The 20,807-nt window shown below is 50.7% G+C and overlaps 1 protein-coding gene and 1 long non-coding RNA gene across 4 annotated transcripts in view; one reads left to right on the top strand and one right to left on the bottom strand.

Annotated features, from left to right (window-relative positions):
• The window catches only part of LOC103691847 (uncharacterized), a 68,486-nt gene that overhangs the window by 22,510 nt on the left and 25,169 nt on the right, over positions 1-20,807 (bottom strand). The window lies entirely within an intron of this gene.
• Positions 1-20,807, top strand: part of Creb3l1 (cAMP responsive element binding protein 3-like 1) — a 40,940-nt gene that overhangs the window by 2,654 nt on the left and 17,479 nt on the right. For both annotated transcript variants that reach the window (XM_087653214.1, NM_001005562.2), the window contains 1 exon segment: positions 19,513-19,741. In XM_087653214.1, coding sequence (XP_087509340.1) covers positions 19,513-19,741 — 229 coding nt within the window.

Raw genomic sequence — 20,807 nt, 5'->3', positions numbered from 1 at the left:
CTCAGCTGGGAGTTGCTGAGTGACTTTGAGTGCTATTTCCACAGCGAGGGTTCCAGGGATGAGGATGGGAAGGATGTGTCTACGTGGAAGACGGAAAGCTGTGTCTTCACTGTCCTTAAAGATCCCCAGTGTTAGCCATTAAAGCTACATGGGGACTTCATGTGCCCCCATCCCCACCCCATTATCCTAAAAGCGAAAAGGGAAAGCCAGTTCCTCCTGACTGCTGCAGAGAACACCTGCACTCTAGAGACAGGGGTAGGACACACAGCTAGTGCTGGTGCTGCCTCTGAGGCCTTCCTCCTATTGTCTAGATGATGCCTATGCAACTTTAAAGGCTCCCTTACAACAGAGCAGTGATCCTTATTCCCAGTGGTGCAGGGCTTCTCCTTCTCCAGCCTCTCTGCCCTCCCTCAGCTCCAAAGTGACTGTCTTTCAACTCTCTTGCATCGTACCCTATGGCCCTTTCAGCCCTGTGCGTGCAAGAGAGAGTCTGGACTCAGATAACCGGCACGGGAGAACAGAAGGACAGAGGGTCTGTGCGTGTCTTATCTCTCTCCTCTGGTCAGGAGAAGGGGATATCTCTGTTTTCTCTCCAGGGAACTGACTCAGGATTCCAGAGAAACCCCAGCTGGGAGGTGTGGGGGAGGAGGAAGAGGGGGAGCAGCGAGGGGGGGTTCTGTTGTCTCAGAGGGGAGCAGCAGGAAGTTGCAAGGATGTTTGCTCAACACACCCATGTACCTCTCAGCAGCTGGGAAGGCCAGGTGTGGGGATGAGGGGACCCCAGGACCAGCCCAGAGGAGGGGCTTACAGGGAGGTAAGGCTGACCACTGCTCCCAAGACTCCCAGCCTGACTTCTGCATTAATGCTGAAGTGGAGAGGCAACAGGCCCCCACCCCCAGCCTTTAGAGGATTTGGGGAGATTAGAGAAGTATGTGTGTTTGAATGTGCCTGTGTGGGTGGGCTTTTTGCAACCCTTGACTGTGTGTGTGTGTGTGTGTGTGTGTGTGTGTGTGTGTGTGTGTGTGTGTGTGTGTGACCAAAGGAAGGACCAAGGCACTATAGCCTTAGAATCACCAGAAAAAAATGAATAAAGAAAACTCTGGAAAATCAAAATCTCAGAGCTATTATTCAATAGAGAGGGCTCTACAAACTCTTGAGTTTGGAGTCCATGGTTTGCTTGTTTTTACGTTTTTTTTTTCCTTCCCCCACTTTTGTGGAAACAAACTCCTGATAGCCAGGGCTTCATCTGCTTCCTTTATCCCAGTGCCCAACAGAGGTGTACTCCATACAAGGTGTAAGTCAGCCATTGACAGATGCAGAAATAAAATGAATGCATGAGGTCAGGTCAGACTCCCAACTTTTTCAAATGTGGCTATGTTATGTGGTGGGGTATGCAGGTGTGTACTGGGGTGTGTGGGCTTAGAGGACAGCCTCCTCAGAACCACCACCTTCCTCTTCCTCTTGAGACTGTCTCTCACTGCTTAGGCTAAACTGGCCAGCCAGTCCCAGGAATCCACCTGTCTCTACCTCCCCAGCACTCTGATTACAATTGTGCGCTCCTGGGTGGGTTCTGGAGATCAAACTCGGGTCCTTATGCTTATGTGTCAAAGACTTTACTGACTGAGCCATCTCCCCAGTTCCCTAGAAAAGTAGAGGGTGCTAAGTTCACCTGCTCCCAGCCATCAGAGTTCAGCAGTTCTGCAGTGGGTGTTGCCGCTGGGCTTTACAGAGAACATCGATGTGATTTCCAAAGAGTAGGCATTGCTATAAGACGTTGCCATATTCTGCCTGAGGCCCCTGCAGGCCCTAGTCTCATACAGTCTAGAGTTGGTTGGACTGAAGGGGATTTGAACCTGTGGATTTCGAGCCAGACTTTGAGCCTGGATCTTCTGTTCCTTCTTTCTCGGGTAGTTCTAGACCTATTTGGCCACCTAAGGCTGCGGTCCTTTAACCCTGTTACCTCAGGCCTGCACAAGCCATTCCTGCTATTTGCAGTGCTCAGCCTCAAATCCTCCCACCTCTGCATCCCACTCTCAGCTCAAATGCCTGGGGCCCCACTGTTTTCTGTACCCTTCCGTTTGGTTTCCTCGTGGCCTGAATCCCAGTCTGCAGCTGTTTTATTGACTTTTTATATATTTCCTCCATGAAGAAGTCCCATAAAAGGAGAGACCATATCAATTTTACACATTGCCATAAACCCTTAGCGTCATGTCGTGACGCAAAATAGGCACCAGCCATAGTAAATTCTACGATAATGCAAAATCCAACCCACCATTTCCAAATTATGTAAAACATGGAGTTGTATCTTCGTAGAGTCAGGGGGAAGGGGTACATTTCAGGCAGGTGGACCTGTCATCCACAAATGGCAAGAGTAAAGGCAGACTGAGAGAGACCCACAGGAGATGGACGTACCCATTTCTGAGCTCCACAGGCACAGACATCTCCCCACTTTATCTGAGATGGAGCCTGAACATGAGGCAAAAGCACAGGCTTCTTCACACTGCAGAGGACTTTGCTCTAGTCAAGGATTTACTGTATTTGTAAAGAAAATTCTTTTAAGATAAAGTAAAGCTGTTAAAAACAGAAGAGTGGGCCAGAGCTGAGTGAGTACACAAGAGGCATGCAGGAAATTCCAGAAGGGGCCCTGGGGCCTCAAGGTCCTGACCTGGCCAACCCTGAGTGTGCTGGAGATGCCCACAGATGCCTCAGCTGCTCCCAAGCCTCCCTGCCTCTGCCAGAAACTCTTTCTCTCATTCACTAATAGACATGTCCATCCTTTCAGGAGCTTGGGATCTGAGGGGCATTTTGGCAGATCCCAGGGTTGCTGCGTGGAGACGAACCTAGGTCTAAATTGCTACCCATCAATAAATGAGAAACCAGGAAACAGATAGAATGGATACCATGCTCTACATGGCTCCCTGGATTAACCTAACTGCAGCAGTGAAGAAGTTAAGAAGTGACAGGTGCATGTGTTCATGTATGTACATGGACACAGGAAAGCTGGGATCGAATGGCTTGACTCTTTGATGGAGAAGCAATAGTACCCTGGAAGCTCAGTGTGTTTATTATCTACAGTTGAACAGAGAAGCAGAGTCATTACATAGAGATGAACGAGGAGGCAGGGTTATTATACACAGCTAAACGGGAGCGGGCTTAGCTAATAATCTTGTGGGGGAGCAGTCTTCAGGCTGCGAACAACCAGGGGAGAGTATGCTACAGTGTTATCAACATTTGTGCTCTGACCTGAGAAAGGCTTTGCCACCCCTCTGAGACTCACCTGGAGAAGCCTTTGGCTCTCCCATGGGGCTGAGGCATTGGAGTCTGTCATAGCCATCCCCTAGCCCACAGTACATATCCACCCAGGACTTCTCTTGCTTCCTATACACTGTTTGACCCCATGACAGAGCAGACACCTTGTAGGGCCTGAAGACAAGTTAGAGGTTTTGCAAGGTCTCCAAGGTGACCTTGATGCCCTTCCCAGTGTCTTCCACACCTGGTAGTGAAGGCTCTCTTCAGAAACATTTCAGTGGGCAGCGCCATCGCTGTCTTCTCCTGCCTGAGCACCCAATCAGCATCCTGTGCCTCGTGCAGACAAGAAAAGGAGACTTAGAGAAAGTGTACAGGTCTCTTCAGATCAAGAATGCTCCAGGAGATCTGAGAATAGAGAGCCATGGCTGAGACTAGTGCTGTCCTTAGGGCACCATGGGTACCTGGAGTTTTAGCTACACAGCTGGAGCCCCTGGACAGGCCTCCTGTCCCCTCTCTATGCTGGGTTCTGTTCTCTATAGGACCACAAAGAATTCCTCCCGACTGGGTCCTCTCTACCTCCTGCAATCGCTATACTCAGGACCTCCTGGAGCATCTCTCGGGGACCTGGCTTGCCCTTGAACCTCTCTCAAGAAACCAGTTCCAGATGTTAGAGAACAGGCTGTTCTTCTGGAAGTCTCTGCACTCCAGGGGGGTAGGATAGAGGAGGAAGATTTGGGTGGAGCCGAGTGAAGGCTGTGAGCATTGCTTTGGCTGGAAGTCTGTGTAACCCCCTTGAGCAGACCCAGGGAAGCCACAGTCACTGACAGGACCTGAGCCAGGAGCAGGAAAAATGTGGAGGTGGGAATAGAAGCTGGAAGGAATAGAACTTGGTCATAGATGACCAAGAACCTTGACCCTCAAAGGGAGTGTATCATGGGTATTGGTTTCCCTGCAAAGCCCAAGTCCTTGATGCCTGAGAACTGGACATACCTTATCATCAATGAGTTTGACTTGACTGAGTTGTGAGTGGATTTCCCTGTCGCCAGGCTCACGGGGCTCCTCCCCCAGCTTTCCAGGGCAGAGCATTCAATGATGCTTCCTTGGCCCTTGGCTGTTGGCCCAGAAACCATTTCACCCTTCACAAAGGGGCTGACACATCTAAGCAGGGATGTGTGGTCCGACAAAGCAGCTGGACAGCAGCAACCGCTCCCTCCTTCCCCTTCCAAAAGAATAACAAAAATGAAAGCAGCAGAGGCAAAAGGCAGGCCCTTAAGGCCCTCCTGGAGAGCCGGGAGGCAGTTCCTAGGCAGTGACTGCAGGGCTGTATGAGCAGGAAGCTGGACTCACCCTGCTTCTGTTTCTGTGGGTTCTGCTCTGCCTGAGCCACCCTCATCTCTCAATCACCTCATTTCTCAACTTACTGTGTGTTCTCAGGCAAAGCCCTTTCCCTCTCTGGGCCTTGACCTTTGTTTCTAAACTAGACTAAAGGTTCCCCAAAGGAAGAGGGTCATTCATTAATGTCGGCCGTTCTGTAGTTATAGCTGTAATGCTTAGGATGTGTTTATCTACACTCTAGGCTGATGGATGGAGGAGTGGGTGGGTGTTTGCATGGATGAATGGAGAGGAGAATGGATGGATAGCTCGATAGGTGGATGGATAAAGAGAAGATGGAAAGAAAAAGGTAAAGATTATTGGAAAGAAGAGGGAATGGATGTGTGGGTGGTGGGAGGGAAAATGAGTGCACAGAGTGGCTGAATAGGGCAGCAGTGGATGGGGACTAAGTGGGTAAAGGATAAGGAAGGAAAACACACTTGAAAACCCCTGGCCCTGATGGTCCTTCTTCTAAAAGTATATTCCATTCACCCAGTTATACGTGCATGCATGCATTCAAGTACTGAATCTCATGTCTCACTCAACTGTCCACTTTATCATGATGGCCTTTGGGCCTGTGTGTGTGTGTGTGTGTGTGTGTGTGTGTGTGTGTGTGTGTGTGTGTGTACGCTACATGCATGTATCTATGCATGCTCACATTTGTGTGTGCATGCATGTATGGGTATGCATGCACATGATGTGCATGTAGAGATCAAAGGCCGACCTGGAGTGTCTCCCTCAACCTCGCTCCAGTTTAGTTACTGAAGCATGGTCTTTCTCTTCAGAGTTCACCAGGTCACCTAGTCAAGCTAGCAAGTTTGTCTCCACCTCTGGAGTGCCAAGGTACAGGCTGGCCAGCATGCCTACCTGACTCTTAAGAGACTGTTGGGGATCTCAACGCTGGTCTTCATACTTGTGCAGCAAGTGTTTTATCCGCTGAGCTAGCTCCCAGCCCCCATGACTTTTTCTAATGTGAAATACTAAGAATACAGTAATGCATATCTGTGAGTCTACAGTATAATAAAAATAGCTATCTGGGAACTCACCAGACACCATTAGAAACAGGCAGTGCTCTAAACATCATGGTCTGCAAAACTGCATGGGTTTGGGTGAGAAGCAATGTAACTCTCCAGTCTACTCACTGTGGACAGATTCAAACCCCAAGAGCCTTCAAACTGAGGACTGGGGAGATGAGGCCCAAACTATATAGACATCAGGTCCAACACAGGTGACAGAGGACTAAGGCAGGCCTTGCGCAGCTGGACTATGCTTCTGCCTCCCCCTCCCCCTCCTCCTCCCCCTCTTCTTCCTCCTCCCCCTCCTCCTCTTCTTCCTCCTCCTCTTCCTCATCTTCCTCTTCCTCTTTCCCTTCCTCTTTTCTTTCTTTTTTTTTTTTCTGGCATTTTGAAACAGGGTTTCTCTGTGTAACAGCCCTGGATGCTCTGGAACTTGCACTGCAGACCAGGCTGGTCTCGAACTTCCAGAGATCCTCCTGCCTTGCCCCCCACCCCCAGTGCTGGGATTAAGGGGGTGGGCCACCATGCCCAGCTCAGGCTTCTTTTCTTCATGCTTATAGTGGGAAAGATGGTCAAAAGTAGGGTTCTCATGAAAACTCAACTAGAATGTCTCTCTCTCCCTCCCTTTGTCTCAAGTGTACATGTGAAAGTCTGCAAGTGTATGTGTGTACATGCCATGGGATACATGTGAAGGTCTGCAAGGGCGTGTGTGTGTGTGTGTGTGTGTGTGTGAGTGTGTGTGTGTGTGTGTGTGTGTGTTTGCATGCGTTCGTGCATGCACACTTGGATCAAGCACCCTTATCAACTTAGCCATCTTACTGGCCCCCAGCTAGGAATTCTTGAAGAGGGCTTCTGGCAGAGACTAGAGCACAGTGTGCCCTCACACAGAGCCTTGCACAGCGCCCCCTGCAGGACACAGTTGCTGCCGCTGCTTTCACTCTGATGCTGTCATAGTCTTAAAGGAAAGATTTCAGCATTTGACCACCACCCTGGGGAAACAAATCACCTTCTCCCGTTCTATGTAGAGGCTTTTCTATATGGACTGAGGATTGACCCCAGGGCCTTGTTCATGCTAGATAAGTGCTCTGCCACTCAGCTGGGTCCTTGACCCTATTTCTCCCTTTTAAATTTTAAGACAAGATCTGAGTTGTCCAGGCTTGGCCTTGAAGTCACTCTGTAGTCTGGGCAGGCCCTTGAATTTGTAATCCTCCTGCCTCAGCCTCCTGCATAGTTAGAATTACAGACTTGCAACACCAGACCTGGATAGAAGCCCCTTTTCTTTGGGTTAAGCCCCAGGCCTTAGAGCGCTGTGCTGATCCCAGGGGTCAGGAGACTTGGGTATAGACTCCATGCCTGGAGCAGGGGCCCATATTCTATACACAGCCCAGTACTAACAGGAACCATTTGTCAGCAGCCAGTGATGTCACGGACACTAACTTTTCTGGAGTCAAGACTGGGTTCACCTGTGGTTTGACCAATGCAAGCAGCACAAAGCTGGGCAGTACTTCTCTCTGTGCACCTCAGTTTCCTGGTTTGTAAGGCAATGGCTCCGATAGGCTCTGCTTTATTGTCTGAAGCCTAAATGAGACCCGAAGGCAAAGCAGAGCTGGGCTGTCATACACGTGTTCGTCATCACTGCTCCTGTCAGCTGTGCTCTGAGGACTTCCACCTGGTCCCATGCTCAGGGTTTCCATGTAAAAGGAGACTTGGGTCTCATGGCGCATAGCATTTAAGGCATGACATTAGCCAGTAGCCAGCAGCCTGCACATTATGGTGGCACAGGAGAAAGAATTCTTGGAGCTGAATGACCTGGGCAGGCTTCCTGGAGGAAGCAGCATGTGAGAGGAATCTTAGAGAATGGGAGGAGCAGGGGTGGGAAGGTAAAAGGACATTCCAGGCACAGGGTATACCCTAAGGAAGAGACAATTTTACAAGCTGGAGAGAGGGGAAGAGAGGCTGCATCTCCCGTGAAATCTGTTATCGTATTCTGGGGAGTGCAGACTTTTTCAGCAGGACGCAAGGAGCCAATGATACTTCTGACCTGGACAAGGTGGTGGCCCCAGTAACTCTGACCTGTCTTGGTGCTAGGAGTTCTAGAGTCCATAGGGCATCTTAGATCTCTGTCTGTCTGAATAATCCGGGGCTCTCCTCAAGAGGAGACAGAGATTTCCCTGAAGCACAAGGTAGCATGAGACAGCAGTGAGCCAGGTCCTTCTCCTCCTCCCTTGCAGTCACAGCCACCACCCACTGATCCCTGTGACCTGGTGTGACTCCGTTCCCCCCATTCCTCACTCTCCCCTCTATCCCCGCCCCAGTTAGAAGCAGCAGTCCTCAGTTCCTTTGACCCTCTCATCATAGTACCAGAACCCAAGGCAACTCCACCCTTGCATGAGGATAACTTGTCTCTATTTAGAGCTGGGGTCCCTCCCAAGCCATGCCCCGCCTCTTGGCCCAACCTCAGGACTCTAATGGGGTTCCCCTACCCCATCCAGTAACTCAGCCCCCTCTGATGTTACACAAAGCATGTCCCTGTGAAGTCCTGGGGGGGGGGGGAGGCTGGAAGGATCTGAATCTCATTCCTGAGCCAAGCCCAAGCCTGGCAGCAGCCTTGGCTGTCCCAGCCCTCAGCTAGGACAAGATGCCCGAGATCTTCTCCCAGAGTGGACGCCCAGCCCTACCCTATGCCTTCCCAAAGCCTTCACCCCTCTCTCCAGCACTGCAAATCAGTTCCACATTTGGGGTCTGGCATGCTGTATCCACTCAGAACTCTCCCCTCCCAGACAGCCTGGGCTCCCACAAGGTCAACCTAACACGCAGGGGTCTGTGGAGAAAAGAACCCTTGCTTTGACAGCCTCTCCAGAAGACCGAGGGGCTGGGCTGTGGTGAGAGCTTCCGAGGGTTGCCAGGCTCGCCAGAGAAGGATGAAAAAGGGCAGGGGGTGGGGCTGGGGCCTAACCGGAGCAAGCAGATGCAGGGTGAGAGTGGGGGGTGGTGAGGGAAGCTGAGAGGTTCCCAGCTCAGCACATTCCTGAGACATCTGGCTGGGCTGGAAGAGCCCCAGCTGGCCTGAGAACTGCTCCAGTTTCTCTACTCTGATGTCAGGCAGGACCTAGTGCTCCCCCACCCCTCGCAGAGTCCTACTGGCCTGGAGTCCAAGGGACTGAATTCTGGGGCCTCTGCAACCTGAGATCCAGGCACCCAGAGAGCAAAAGAGTGTTGTAATAGATAAAAGAAGGGCCCACTGGAGAGATGGCCTGACTCAGGAGCCATCCTGGAAGGCTGAGGGCTCCTTCATCTGACTGATTCAAGAGGGTCCTTCCTCGAGCTGTGGCAGTCTCTTCCTTGGAAGGAAGCTCGGGGGAGATGAGGGAGTTGCATAAGGCAGCTTGCCTTGAATGATGTGACCCTAGGCAAGTCCACTCCATCCCTGGCCCTCCATTTTCTTCACCTGCCTTGGCTAACATTGAATATAACATTCTGTGTGCCCTGCCCTCGTGAAAGCACTTTACAGATGTTTTCTTGTTCACTTTTCCTAGCAGCCTGGTCCTGTAGACAGAAGTCCCCCTGCCTCATAGCTAAGACTCCAGCTCAGAGAGGTTATCTGCCTGGCACAGGCTACACAGCACATAGCAGGTCACAGTTGGGATCATACCTGTCTGCCTCCCTGTTTATAATCTGTGACTGCATCACTCCCATAATAATAGGAGGTGGGCCTTAAGGTGCTTCACATTCTGATTTCTCTTGGCTAGAACGGTGCTCTTCAAGAAGGACAAGGGTAGGCATTAGTCACACACTGGGTGGAGAAAGAAGGCAGAACATCTGGCTTGGATGCATCTGCTGGGTTAGGAGTTTCCCTTTGAAGGTCTGTAGGGATTCAGAACCCAGGCACTGACGCCATAGCCTGATCCCCAGTGGAACCCAAGGGTCCTACACCTTCCCAGAAGGAAGGGAGGATATAAGGAGAGAAAATGCCACTTGTTCCAAAAATAAAACCTGAGGACAACTCAGACAGGCTGGGCCCTGATGAAGCCAGAAGCTGAGCGGGTATGGTGCCGAGGAGAGGGGAGAGACCAGCACAACTGCAGCAAGAGCCAAGCACTAGGCTCCAGCCTAGTAGGTCTTCCAGCTGGCTGGAACCAAAGAGAGCAGATCCAGCTAGCTGACCAGCAGGCCCCATGTATACCCATAGACCTGGCCCGCAGCTGAGAATGGCTTCTCCAACACTGAGTGGGGTCTCTGTACCCTATGAAACCCGTCTGTCTTGGCTTAAACACAAAAAGGCCTTGGGCCAGACCAATGTGAAAAAATGGGTATAGCACACCCCCCTCTCCCCAGGGAGGAGTCCAGGGAGGCAGTCCAAGCCAGTGGAAACTCTGCCTGGAGCAGGAGCCGGCTGGCAGGAGAGCAGAATTCAGGACAGTCATTCCTGGATGCTCTACCACAAAAGAATCGGCCTCCATCCATTAGCTAGCTGATTAACACATGCCCTCATTCACCTGCGCAGCCAGCCTCCAAGTGTCTGAGTTCTACCTGAGCATGCAAGGCATTGGCTATACCCAAAAGAACTGAGCTCACAGTCTCCATGTTATAATCCCAACACTGAGGAGACTCAGGCAGGAGGATTACAAGTTTGAGGTCATTCTGGACCACTCAGCAAGGCTTGGTCTGGAAAGGGGTTGAGGGGAGGAGCAGGCACAGCTAGTCAGAGATGACATGATCGTTCCAAGCTACCCTATGGAACTCAGGCTCTGTTCCAAGGATGCTTGGAAGTTATGGGTGAACATGGGGAATGGCACAGTTGTTTTGGAGATCACAACTCTAGAAGATGATCACAATTCCAAATATGGACCTTCCTTCATAAAAGGGGCAGTCACACCACGTCAGAAAGTCTTTCCAGAATGGAATACAGGCCTGCTTGCTCTACTCTCAGTCTGCAGACTGAACACAGTAAAATGAACTTTTACCGTGAACTCTTACTAAAAGTAGATGGACAGCAAAGTCCAGAGGAGTGGGTACATGATGGGTAATGGGGGTGACTGCCTGCTTATTCTCCAGAGGACCCTTTTGGCTTTCGGTGTCCTGAGCTGTCCCGAAGGGATCCTCTGGTGACTACATATAGACCAGCCTCCCAGCAGCCAGGCCATGAGCTGCCGTCCCTCAGTGGTGCCAGTCACAGCTACTCTGAGCGCTAGGCAGTGCCATTCACTGTCATAGCTTCCTCCTGTCCAGACAGTGCCTGGCGCCTGCCTCAGAGTTGGGCCACAGCACAGGAGTTAGAAGATGGCAGGGGTTGGCCTGCCCAGGGAGAAGTAGGAAGTTAGAATTCCGAGTGGGGACTGCAGAGGTGGTATGTGCCCTCCCAGGACCTTCCCTGGCTTAGAAGTAGCCCGCAGTGGGTGCCAGCTTATTTTTTCAGCATATGCTGGCACCAACCCCGCTCGAGTCTCCATGACAGGCATTCCTCCGATCCTAGCTTCGATTGTCCCAGTGTCAAACAAGCTAGGGCCCCCAAACCTCCTGTCGCTGGGGCTCACGTGACTCGGTCATCTCAGGCTTAGCTCACTTATCTTTTAGGCCTGGGAGCGTCTGAGATGTCCAATGTGGTGGCCATGACTGTGTTTCTTGTGTTTTTGTTGTTTTGGTTTTTGAGCTAGGTCTCTCTGGGTAGCCCAGGCTAACCCAAAATCGTAGAGATCAACCAGCTCCTGCCTCCCAAGTGCTGGGATTAAAAGGTATGCATCACCAAACTTGGTTTTGGTGGGGGTTTGGTACTGGTGATTGAAGCCAGGGCCTCATGCACACTTAGCCTGTGCACTAACCTCTGAGCCACACCCCCAGTCCTTTGGATTAGTATCCATCTGACCCCATCTGATGAGCGTCCTCACTGGGCTTGTGTTACTGCCTGAGAGTGTTCATCTATGTAAACTGGGGTGCGGTGGGGGGAGTAGTAATATACATAAGATAGACCCTGTGCAATAGAAATTTCAGTGTATCAGTTGTGGGGGGATACTCACTATGCCATGTCAGAGAGGTGGGAATTCCCTGGTGGAAGGTCCCTCCCATCCCAGGTCTGTGTTGTGGTGTACAGGTGTACACATGTGCACACATGCACTCACAGAAGCAGCCATGTGAATTTGGACTTAGGCTGCATGGTTAATAGTTGAATAAGGGAAAAGCAGGTCAACCCAGCACCACACCTTCCTTGGCCTGTAGGAAGAGCGGCTGATAGTGAGGGAGGTTAGAGCAGTAACTCCCACTCCGGCCAGGAGGGCTCTAGGAAGACTTTATCCCTTCTAGGCCCAGAAAGGCTAGGCAAGGAAGGGGTGACTCTTCCTTCAGACCCTGACACCTCAATTCAGGGGAGACACAAACGGTAACCCAGGAGAACACACCACCTGACTCTATCTGGACCTCAGAGCAGAGTCAGGTAGGGCTCTCTATCTGGGGCCTCCTGAGTTCGGATCTAGTGTCTCTGTCCATTTTTTAGGCAACCAATAGCCTGTCTAGACCATGGCAGGTTCTTAGTCGTTTAGGGCCCCAAATACCTGGATGGTGATGTTTACGGACAAGGAGATCTGCTGACAACTGGGGACATAGGAGCCCACCCCTCCAGGCAGTCTTAAGTTTCCCTCACCCAACTCCCATCCACACTGGACACAGCAGTGACTCACAGCAGTGCGGTGGCCTTTGGGCTTGAAATGGAGGTAATTATGTAGTGATCGCTAGGCAAGTAACCGTCCGGGAATGTATGGGTCAGTGTGTTAGGGGACAAGAGGCGTCTGCTGCCCTCCCTGGGAAGAAGAGAAAGGGGGAAATGTGAGAGGATTCCCCTCCCGCCTCTTCCCAGAGCTCATTTTCTCAGAAGGAAAGTTCACTGGGGATTTCCCCCACCCCTGATCCTATATTTCAGCCTGGACCAACTTAAGTCTTCCCGACATAGCATGGGCTGAATCTTTCTGGATCAGGGTTTGGTGCAGAAACGAGAGCACAGGTGCAGACGTCAGAGAACCAGGTCTGGGGGGAAGGGGGCACAGTGGGCTGCCTGTACGTAAGTATACCCCAGCCGGCCGCTGCGCCCAGATATTTTCACTGTCTGCAGTGTCCCCTGTGCAAGGGTTAAGGAAAGAGTCGCGGAGAGGAGCTAGAGCTCAGTCGTGCAACCCTGGGAACGTCCCCTCTCACACTAGGGGCGGTAGGGGTCTATTCATGCCACCCCATGGTAAGATTACTGAAAGAGAGGGAGGGGCAGAGCTGGAAGTGAGTTGCTCTCTCTCCGTTCGCATATCATCGAGTGGCCACACAACTGATTAGGGCCTTCGAATACTGTGGAATTGCCAGCTCAGCTCTGCCCCAGACACAAACTAAGAACTAGCTGTACTCCCCCCCCCCCCCCCCACTGTCCAGCAAGCTTCCCGATCTAGAACCCTACTCTACTCAGCCGCGTTCCGGGTCAGGCGGGCGGTGGCTTGCAGCCTCTTATCATTGGCCAGGAGCGTCTCTGCTCTCACCAATAAACAAGCGGGATTCCTTGGCGAGGCGGCGCCCAAGAGGCAGACTAAGCCACGTAACTGAAGCACGAAGCGAGCAGGACTCCCTCCACCCCTAAAATTTAAAGGGCGGGCGGCAGAGCCGAAGCGCCAAGGAGAGACGCAGCAGCCCGGAGGCGGGGTGCCGGCCTGAGAGCCGGAGGTCTGGGGACCTCTCCTTCCAGAGAGTGGAGCCGGCGCCGGTTGCCCATGGCGGCCGAGAAAGAGCTGATATTGGCACAAGCTTAGGAAAAAGTCTTAAAGGAGGAGGAAAATATCTCCAAAGTCTCCTTCTCTGGCTTCCCACCCTCGTTGCCTGCACGGAATGGCACCCCTGAAGACTGCCCACCCTAACAGAACACCCCCCCCAACCTTGGCGTGAGACCCTCTGTGAACTCCTGGCCACTGGCCTTTCTCCTCCAGCTCCACCCCCTATTTCCATCAGACAGCCTAAATATGATTCTTGTGTGTCTGTATGAGCTGGAGGAGGGCTCAATAGCGGGTGAGAGCGACCAGGGCCGAGCTGAGGCGGTTTGAATTCTCTAGAGTGAGCTTTACGGGGATGGAGGCACGTAGGGATAGAGAACACAGGGGGAATCCCCTTACCCTCAGCTCAATCCCAGAGCTGCGGAGAACCCCCGCCCGAAATATTGGCAACATGCTGTGTGACTGTGGGTAAATGGCTTGCTCTTTCTGGATTTTAGCTTTCTCATTAACAAATGGGTTGAGGGGCATAGACCATTGACTTCCTCAGGTTCCTGCTGTCTCACAGCATAAGTGAGATGCTGCGAGAGGCCAGACATCCGATGGAAATAGGCTACGGTATTCACTGAGCAGCTACTGGTGGCAATGCTCCCACAAGAGGCAGATGGGTCTAGGTGCGATGTGACAGGACCACCATCCACCCAGCACTCCAGGAACCTAGGACAAGGAGGGCTGAGCGCGAGAGCGCCTTTACCCCACCCTATCTGCCCCTTGGCCGCCCTCCTCTTCCACTTGGCTCCCACCGCCCTGGAAGCTCCAGCCTGCTGAGCTTTTGGCTGCTGTTTCTAGCAGGTGGGGTGGGGGCGCCTCACAACACCCGGCCAACTGCGCCCCCCTAGCAAGTTCATTCGGGCACCCCCAAAGGGAGTCCTTCTCGCTTGTCTTCCTAAAACTGGAAAAACTTCAGGGCCTCCTCTCCCAGACTGGAGGGTGCTGGCTCTCCTCTCCCAGGCCCCCGGGAAGGGGCTTGGCAAATCCTTATCGCCTGCGGAGCAGCTGCTGGAGAAATACCGTGGCCGCTGACTCACGGCTCCTTCAGCTCTGCGTAACCCCCTCTCCTGGGCCCCACCGCAGCCTTGGAGAGCACCCCCTCCCCTCCCCACATCTCAATCCCGGAGTTCCGCTGGAAGGAAGCGCCCCCAGCTGGGATGGCCTGGTTCTGCTGCGGATGTGGACCTCTCAGTCAAGGCTGGGTGTGATGGTTGTTTAAAAGGAGCATACGCATCCCTAAAACGTTTCTGTCTGGGTTCTCGGTTGTTCTAGGGACTTGTTCAGACTCTGAACTCTTTGTACCGCACACCTAGGCTCTACTGAACGGTGGATACACTAGTGGCCTTGCTCTGAGATGCAAGGCCCTGCCACTGCACCCTTACTGAATGAGTGTCTTGCAGGTTGAAACAAGACACAGATCTGCCTCCAGGAATACGGTCTGGCTGCTACCAGACCAGTCCCAAACAGAGAGGTGTGTGATGTGGTGGCTCGGGAAAGTCTGGGTATCGAGCGACCATGGGCACTTTCTGACTCTGTCTGGCTCTGTCTGGCTCTGTTTGCCCTGCAGGTCAAATGTAAAGGAGCCTTTGCTCCTTGGGGAATAGGGCTGCTTAATAAATGATGCAGGGGCAGGGGGCGTGGCTCAATAGGTAAGGATCAGAAATTCAAGGTCACTGTAGGGTATGGAGAAGATGGGGAATATATGAAAGCGCTCTGGGAGATTTAAGTAAAAAGAAAAATATAAAATAATGACGATGAATCCTGAAAGAACAGAAATGGGACCCTAGAGTATACCAACGGCGTCTCTGGATTCATTTTGTCCTGGAGTTTCTCATCACACTTGTTCAGAGGGGAAACTCAAACCACCTCCCTCTATAGATTCCAAGCTCATCCCCGAGTTTGGGGGCTGCTGTTTTCATAGTATTATCTACCAAGGATTTCATACATATCACCTACCGCATGCTGTTCTGAGTGCTTCATGCACACACACCATTCCATCATCACAATCATATGAGGTGGCTACCAGGCGTCTAACCAACACTTGGTTGCCACGGCAATGCTCCGGACTACGAGTTTATATTTCCCACTTCTGGATGAGGAAACTGAAGCACAGAGGAGTTTTTTAAAGTCAGCAGGTAGTGGAGCTAAGAGTTGAAAACAAGTCTTTAAGGTTCCAGGCTCTTGCTCATTCCCTGCTCCTTGAGGACCACACATCTGATGCTGAGCCTTATCCTGAAGCAGAAGGCACTGCTCATCCCTGCCTGTGTCCTGAGAGTTCCGGATGCAGAAAGCCAATGACTAATACAGAGCCTGAAGCAACCCCCAACCCAATCTGTTTAACCAATCAGCTAATGCATGTGAACAATAGAAGCATGGTGTTGTGCACTAATGACTCTTTGAGAGAGAAAAAAAAAAACCTACTACTTGTTGGCCCTGAAGTGTTTTATTGATGATGGTTGTGCAAGGGACTATCCTAAACCTTTACTCATATGGGCTGGCTTAATCCTCACAATAATCTTAGCAAGTGGGAACTATTACCAGCCCCACTATATACAGAGGAGGTTAAAACACGGGTTAATTAGCTTTCCCATAATCACCATCAAAGCTTTTGTCTGTTTATTTCTGAGAAGGAAAATTGACATCTATACCCAGTATACATACATCTAGCTGAAATGAGTACTTTACCAGGTTTTTTTTTACTTCGGTATGTGTGATGGATTCTGATATTTTCTACTTGTTTTGTATTTTGTTCTGTGCTATTTTTTCTTAAATTCTAGCTATAAAAGCCCACATGGACACGGGGCCAGTTTATAAAACTTAGAACTTATAAAGGACCTGCGTGGCATACGCAAGGCCCCAGATGAAAAGTAAAAACATACTTTTACCTGTCTGTGGTCAAAGCAGAGAGCACAAAAGTGGTTTCTAGGAGCAGGGAAAATAGGGGCCGGGGAGAGGGGGTGGTGGGGACAGCCACTCGCTGACAAAGGAGCAGGTTCTAATGTTTTACAGCACGGTAGGGTAGCTGTGGTCGACAAGGATTAATTACACATATCAAAATAGCTAGGAGACAGCATTTCAGTGCTCTCCAAAAGAAGTATGCAGTTTAAGGTGATGGATATGCCCCATTAACCCAGTCTGGGCACTGCACATTGGCACATGTAATGAAATGTCAAGGTCTGCCCAGAGATACGTACAATTATTGTGTGTCAAGGAAATTTTTTCTAAGTATATTTTTTTAAAGTTCTGGTCATGACCCACTAAATCGATTTCATAACCTATCAGTGAGTCACCACTTACTGCTTCCACACTGAGTCAACAGCTGGAAGGGTTGACTGATGCCTCGGGATGAAGAACAGCTTGAGAGGGGCGCCGCTGCAAATGCCTGTAACAGCACTCAGGAGGCGAGGACAGGAAGATCATGAGTTTGAAGCCAGTCTGGACTACTTAACAACACCCTGTCTCAAAGAAGCAGGCAGGAGGGCTGGAGACATGGCTCAGCAGTTAGGAGTACCTGTTGCAGAGGACCCAAGTTCGTACCAATCTAGCAGCCATCTATAACTAGTTCCAGGCAACCCGATGGCTCCCTCTTCAAGGGCACCAGGCATGCATGGAGTGAACATACGTATATACATATATACACAGGCAAAGCACTCATACACAGAAAAGAAAAGACATAATTTACATGAAATGAGAAGAAAAGCAGGCAGGTACTGGGTTGGAACATACTCAGTTGCCTCAGTGAGAAGAATGGAGAAATGGCAGATACAGACACACAGACTGCGGGGCTGGGAGGGTTGGATTGGGTTCTGTTACCACCGCTGCTGTAACCTGAAACCTCAGTGTGTTAGGCACAGCCCAGGGGAAGGGGCTTCCCTGTCTGGGTAGGAGATCTCCGTACAGGAGCAGTCTCCAGCTGTAACAATTCAGGAGGAGGGAGCTACGGTTGCTGGTCTTTGCAGGAGCTGATCAATAACTCCTACGTTCTCGTGCTCATGTTAGGAGCAAAGCTTTGCCATTTCTCCTGAGGCTTTGTCAATTGCCCCATGGCTCTGAGGAAATCCTTGCCATGGCTGTGCTCATGCTAACACACATCCGATAGGACTTCCCTCTCAGGGTTTCTGCCATTCCCCACTTCAGTCAGTGGACTTCATAAGGACCTGCATTAGAGCCCTTTCAACTCATGCCCATAGTCTCCAAACGGGGAGGCGGAGACAGGAGGATTCCGGCAGAGCTAACTGGCCTAGCCTACGTGGTGACTTCAGGCCTGTATCAAAGATCCCGGTTGGTAGGAAAGGCTGGAGAGACGGCTCAGCAGTCAAGACCACTGGCTGTTCTTGCAAAGGACCCAGGTTTGGTTCCCTGTGAGTATATGTGGGCTCACAATCATCTGTAACTCCAGTTCCAAGGGATCCAGTGCCCACTTCAGACTTCCACAGACAACAGACATACACAAGGTGCACAGTCATAATTGCACACAAAACACTCGTATACATATAAAATTTAATAGCCTCTTTTTTTTCCAAATATCAAGGTTGATGGAGCCACAGGGTTACAAGGTTTTCTGTGCCAGGCATGGGACCTTACCACATTGTGTTTGCTGCCTAAGTCTGTTTTCTAGTTTACCCCATGTTCTTCATAGATATTATTTGTGACTTTTGTCCTGTCTATCTGCATTCGTGTGTGTGTGTGTGTGTGTGTGTGTGTGTGTGTGTGTGTAGGCCAGAGGTCAACCTGGTTTCTCAGGTTCCATGCATTTTGTTTGTTAAATAAGATACGTCTGTATGGGGGCTGGGGATTTAGCTCAGTGGTAGAGCGCTTACCTAGGAAGCGCAAGGCCCTGGGTTCGGCCCCCAGCTCCGAAAAAAAGAACCAAAAAAAAAAAAAGATACGTCTGTATGAGTGTTTTGCTTGCGTGTTCGTATGTGCACTATATATGAGCTTGGTGCCTATGGCGGTCAGGAGGAGGCATCCGATTCCCTGGAGCTGGCTACAGACGGCTGAGAGCCACTGTGTAGGTGCTGGGAACTAAAGCTGAGTCCTCTGCAGGAGCAGCCAGTGGTCTTAACTGCTCAACCACCTCTCCAGACCCTAATTCTTTAAATAAATACAAAATTTAAAGGTGAGGAAGTTGGTGAGGTTGTTCAGTGAGTGGAGGCAGGCACTCGTCTCATGTGCCTAGCAGCCTGAATTAGATCCTCCAACCCCACATAAAGATGGGAAGATAGAACAACCCACCAAGTTGACCTGTACACTTAGGCTGTGGTGTGTATGTGCATACATACATGCCCCCCACACACACACATACATGCACACATACATACAAACACACATACATACACACACATACATGCACACACATGCCCACACACACATACACACACATACACAGACACACACACATACACACACATACATAGACACACACATACATGCACACACACATACATACATGCACACACATACATACACACACACATAATGAAAATGATGATAATAACAAAAAACTTTTGAGACAGTGACTTTCTGCATAGCCCTGGCTTTCCTGAAACTCACTCTGTAGACTGGGTTGGCCTCAAACTCACAGAGATCCACCTGCCTCTGTCTCCTGAGGTTAAAGGCAAAGGCCACATGCACAGCAACAACAACAACAACAACAAAAATTAAAGTTAAAAAATAAAAAAAAGGGGCTGGAGAGATGGCTCAGCGGTTAAGAGCACCCGACTGCTCTTCCAGAGGTCATGAGTTCAATTCCCAGCAACCACATGGTGGCTCACAACCATCTGTAAAGAGATCCGATGCCCTCTTCTGGTGTATCTGAAGACAGCTACAGTGTACTCATATATAATAAATAATAAATCTTTAAAAAAAATAAAAAATAAAAAAAATAAAAAAAAATAAAAAAAGAAAGAATAAGAGTTAAAGCCAGTGACGTTGGTCATAGGGAGGGTGATGATGCCATGGTTACTGGTCACCGGGAGGGTAGTGGTGTCATGATAGTATGAGTGGTAGTCTTAAAGAATGAAGAGGTGCCTGTCCCAGCCAGCAGCAGCTATGCCCCTCTCCAAGCCACACTGAGGTTCCTTTTCCTTCCCCAGCACTTCCCGGAGCACCTGGACCACTTTGTGGAGAACATGGAGGACTTCTCCAATGACCTATTCAGCAGCTTCTTTGATGACCCTGTGCTGGATGAGAAGAGCCCTCTGCTGGACATGGAACTGGATTCCCCTGCTCCAGGCATCCAGGCTGAGCACAGCTACTCCCTGAGTGGGGATTCTGCACCCCAGAGCCCCCTTGTGCCTGTCAAAATGGAGGATACCACCCAAGGTAAGCTGGGCAAGTGCCCAAGAGGAAAGAGGTTTCTGGGGATGGGGAGGGGGCATCTGCAGCCTGAGACTCCCAGATCATCTGCCCACAAACCCCTTACCCCAGGGTGCAGCGCTGGTTAGATACTGGTGGTGGTCCCATAACCATGGGGCAGGTACATAGAGGAGAAGAGTAAACCGAGAGACAGGTAGATCCTAGAGGCTTGCTGGCCAGACAAGTTAACTGAAATAGGGAACTTTAGGTTCAGTGAGAGACTTTGCCTCAAACAATAATTTGGAGAGCAACAGAGCCAGTCATGTAACAGCCACCCCACCTCTGCCCCCCACAGGCACAAGCACACAGGAGCGGGTACCTGCAGCTGTGTACCCTCCCATCCACATCCACATCCACATCCACATCCACATCCACATCCACATCCACATCCACATCCACATCCACATCCACATCCACATCCACATCCACATCCACACACAGAAAACAAAATAAAGCCAGGCATGGTGATGCACACCTTGCATCCCAGCACTTGGGAGGCAGAGACAGTCAGATCTTAGTGAGTTAGAGGCCTGCTTGGGCTACACAGTGACTTCCAGGACAGCCAGGGCTACACAAAGAACCCTGTCTTGAAAACTAAAAAGGGGGCTGGGGATTTAGCTCAGTGGTTAGAGTGCTTACCTAGGAAGCGCAAGGCCCTGGGTTCGGTCCCCAGCTCCGAAAAAAAGAACCAAAAAAAAAAAAAAAGAAAGAAAGAAAACTAAAAAGGCGGAGGCAAGGAGGATGGTGAGTTTGAGGCCAGGACTGGCTACTTAACAAGCTCCAAGACAGTTTGGATTCCAGCATACACTCTACCTCAGAATAACCACGACCGTCATCATCGTGAACAGAGACAAGTGACAGAGACTCTCGACCCTCCCCATCTGTTCATACTGACACCCTCCAAAGTATCGCTTAAGAGCCCTATTCCCATTTTGGCTCCTGAAGTGGGGCTCAGTGAGGCAACCTCGCTTCTGCTTCCTGTCTTTGAAGCAAGCAGCCCTCTGCCTCAGAACTGCTCCTCAAAGGTCATCAG

The sequence above is a fragment of the Rattus norvegicus genome, chromosome 3 (assembly GCF_021556685.1).
Source record: "Rattus norvegicus strain SHRSP/BbbUtx chromosome 3, alternate assembly SHRSP_T2T, whole genome shotgun sequence".
Classification (NCBI taxonomy): domain Eukaryota; kingdom Metazoa; phylum Chordata; class Mammalia; order Rodentia; family Muridae; genus Rattus; species Rattus norvegicus.
The sequence above is the reverse complement of the archived record's forward strand: the minus strand, read 5'-3'. Positions and strand labels throughout refer to the sequence as shown.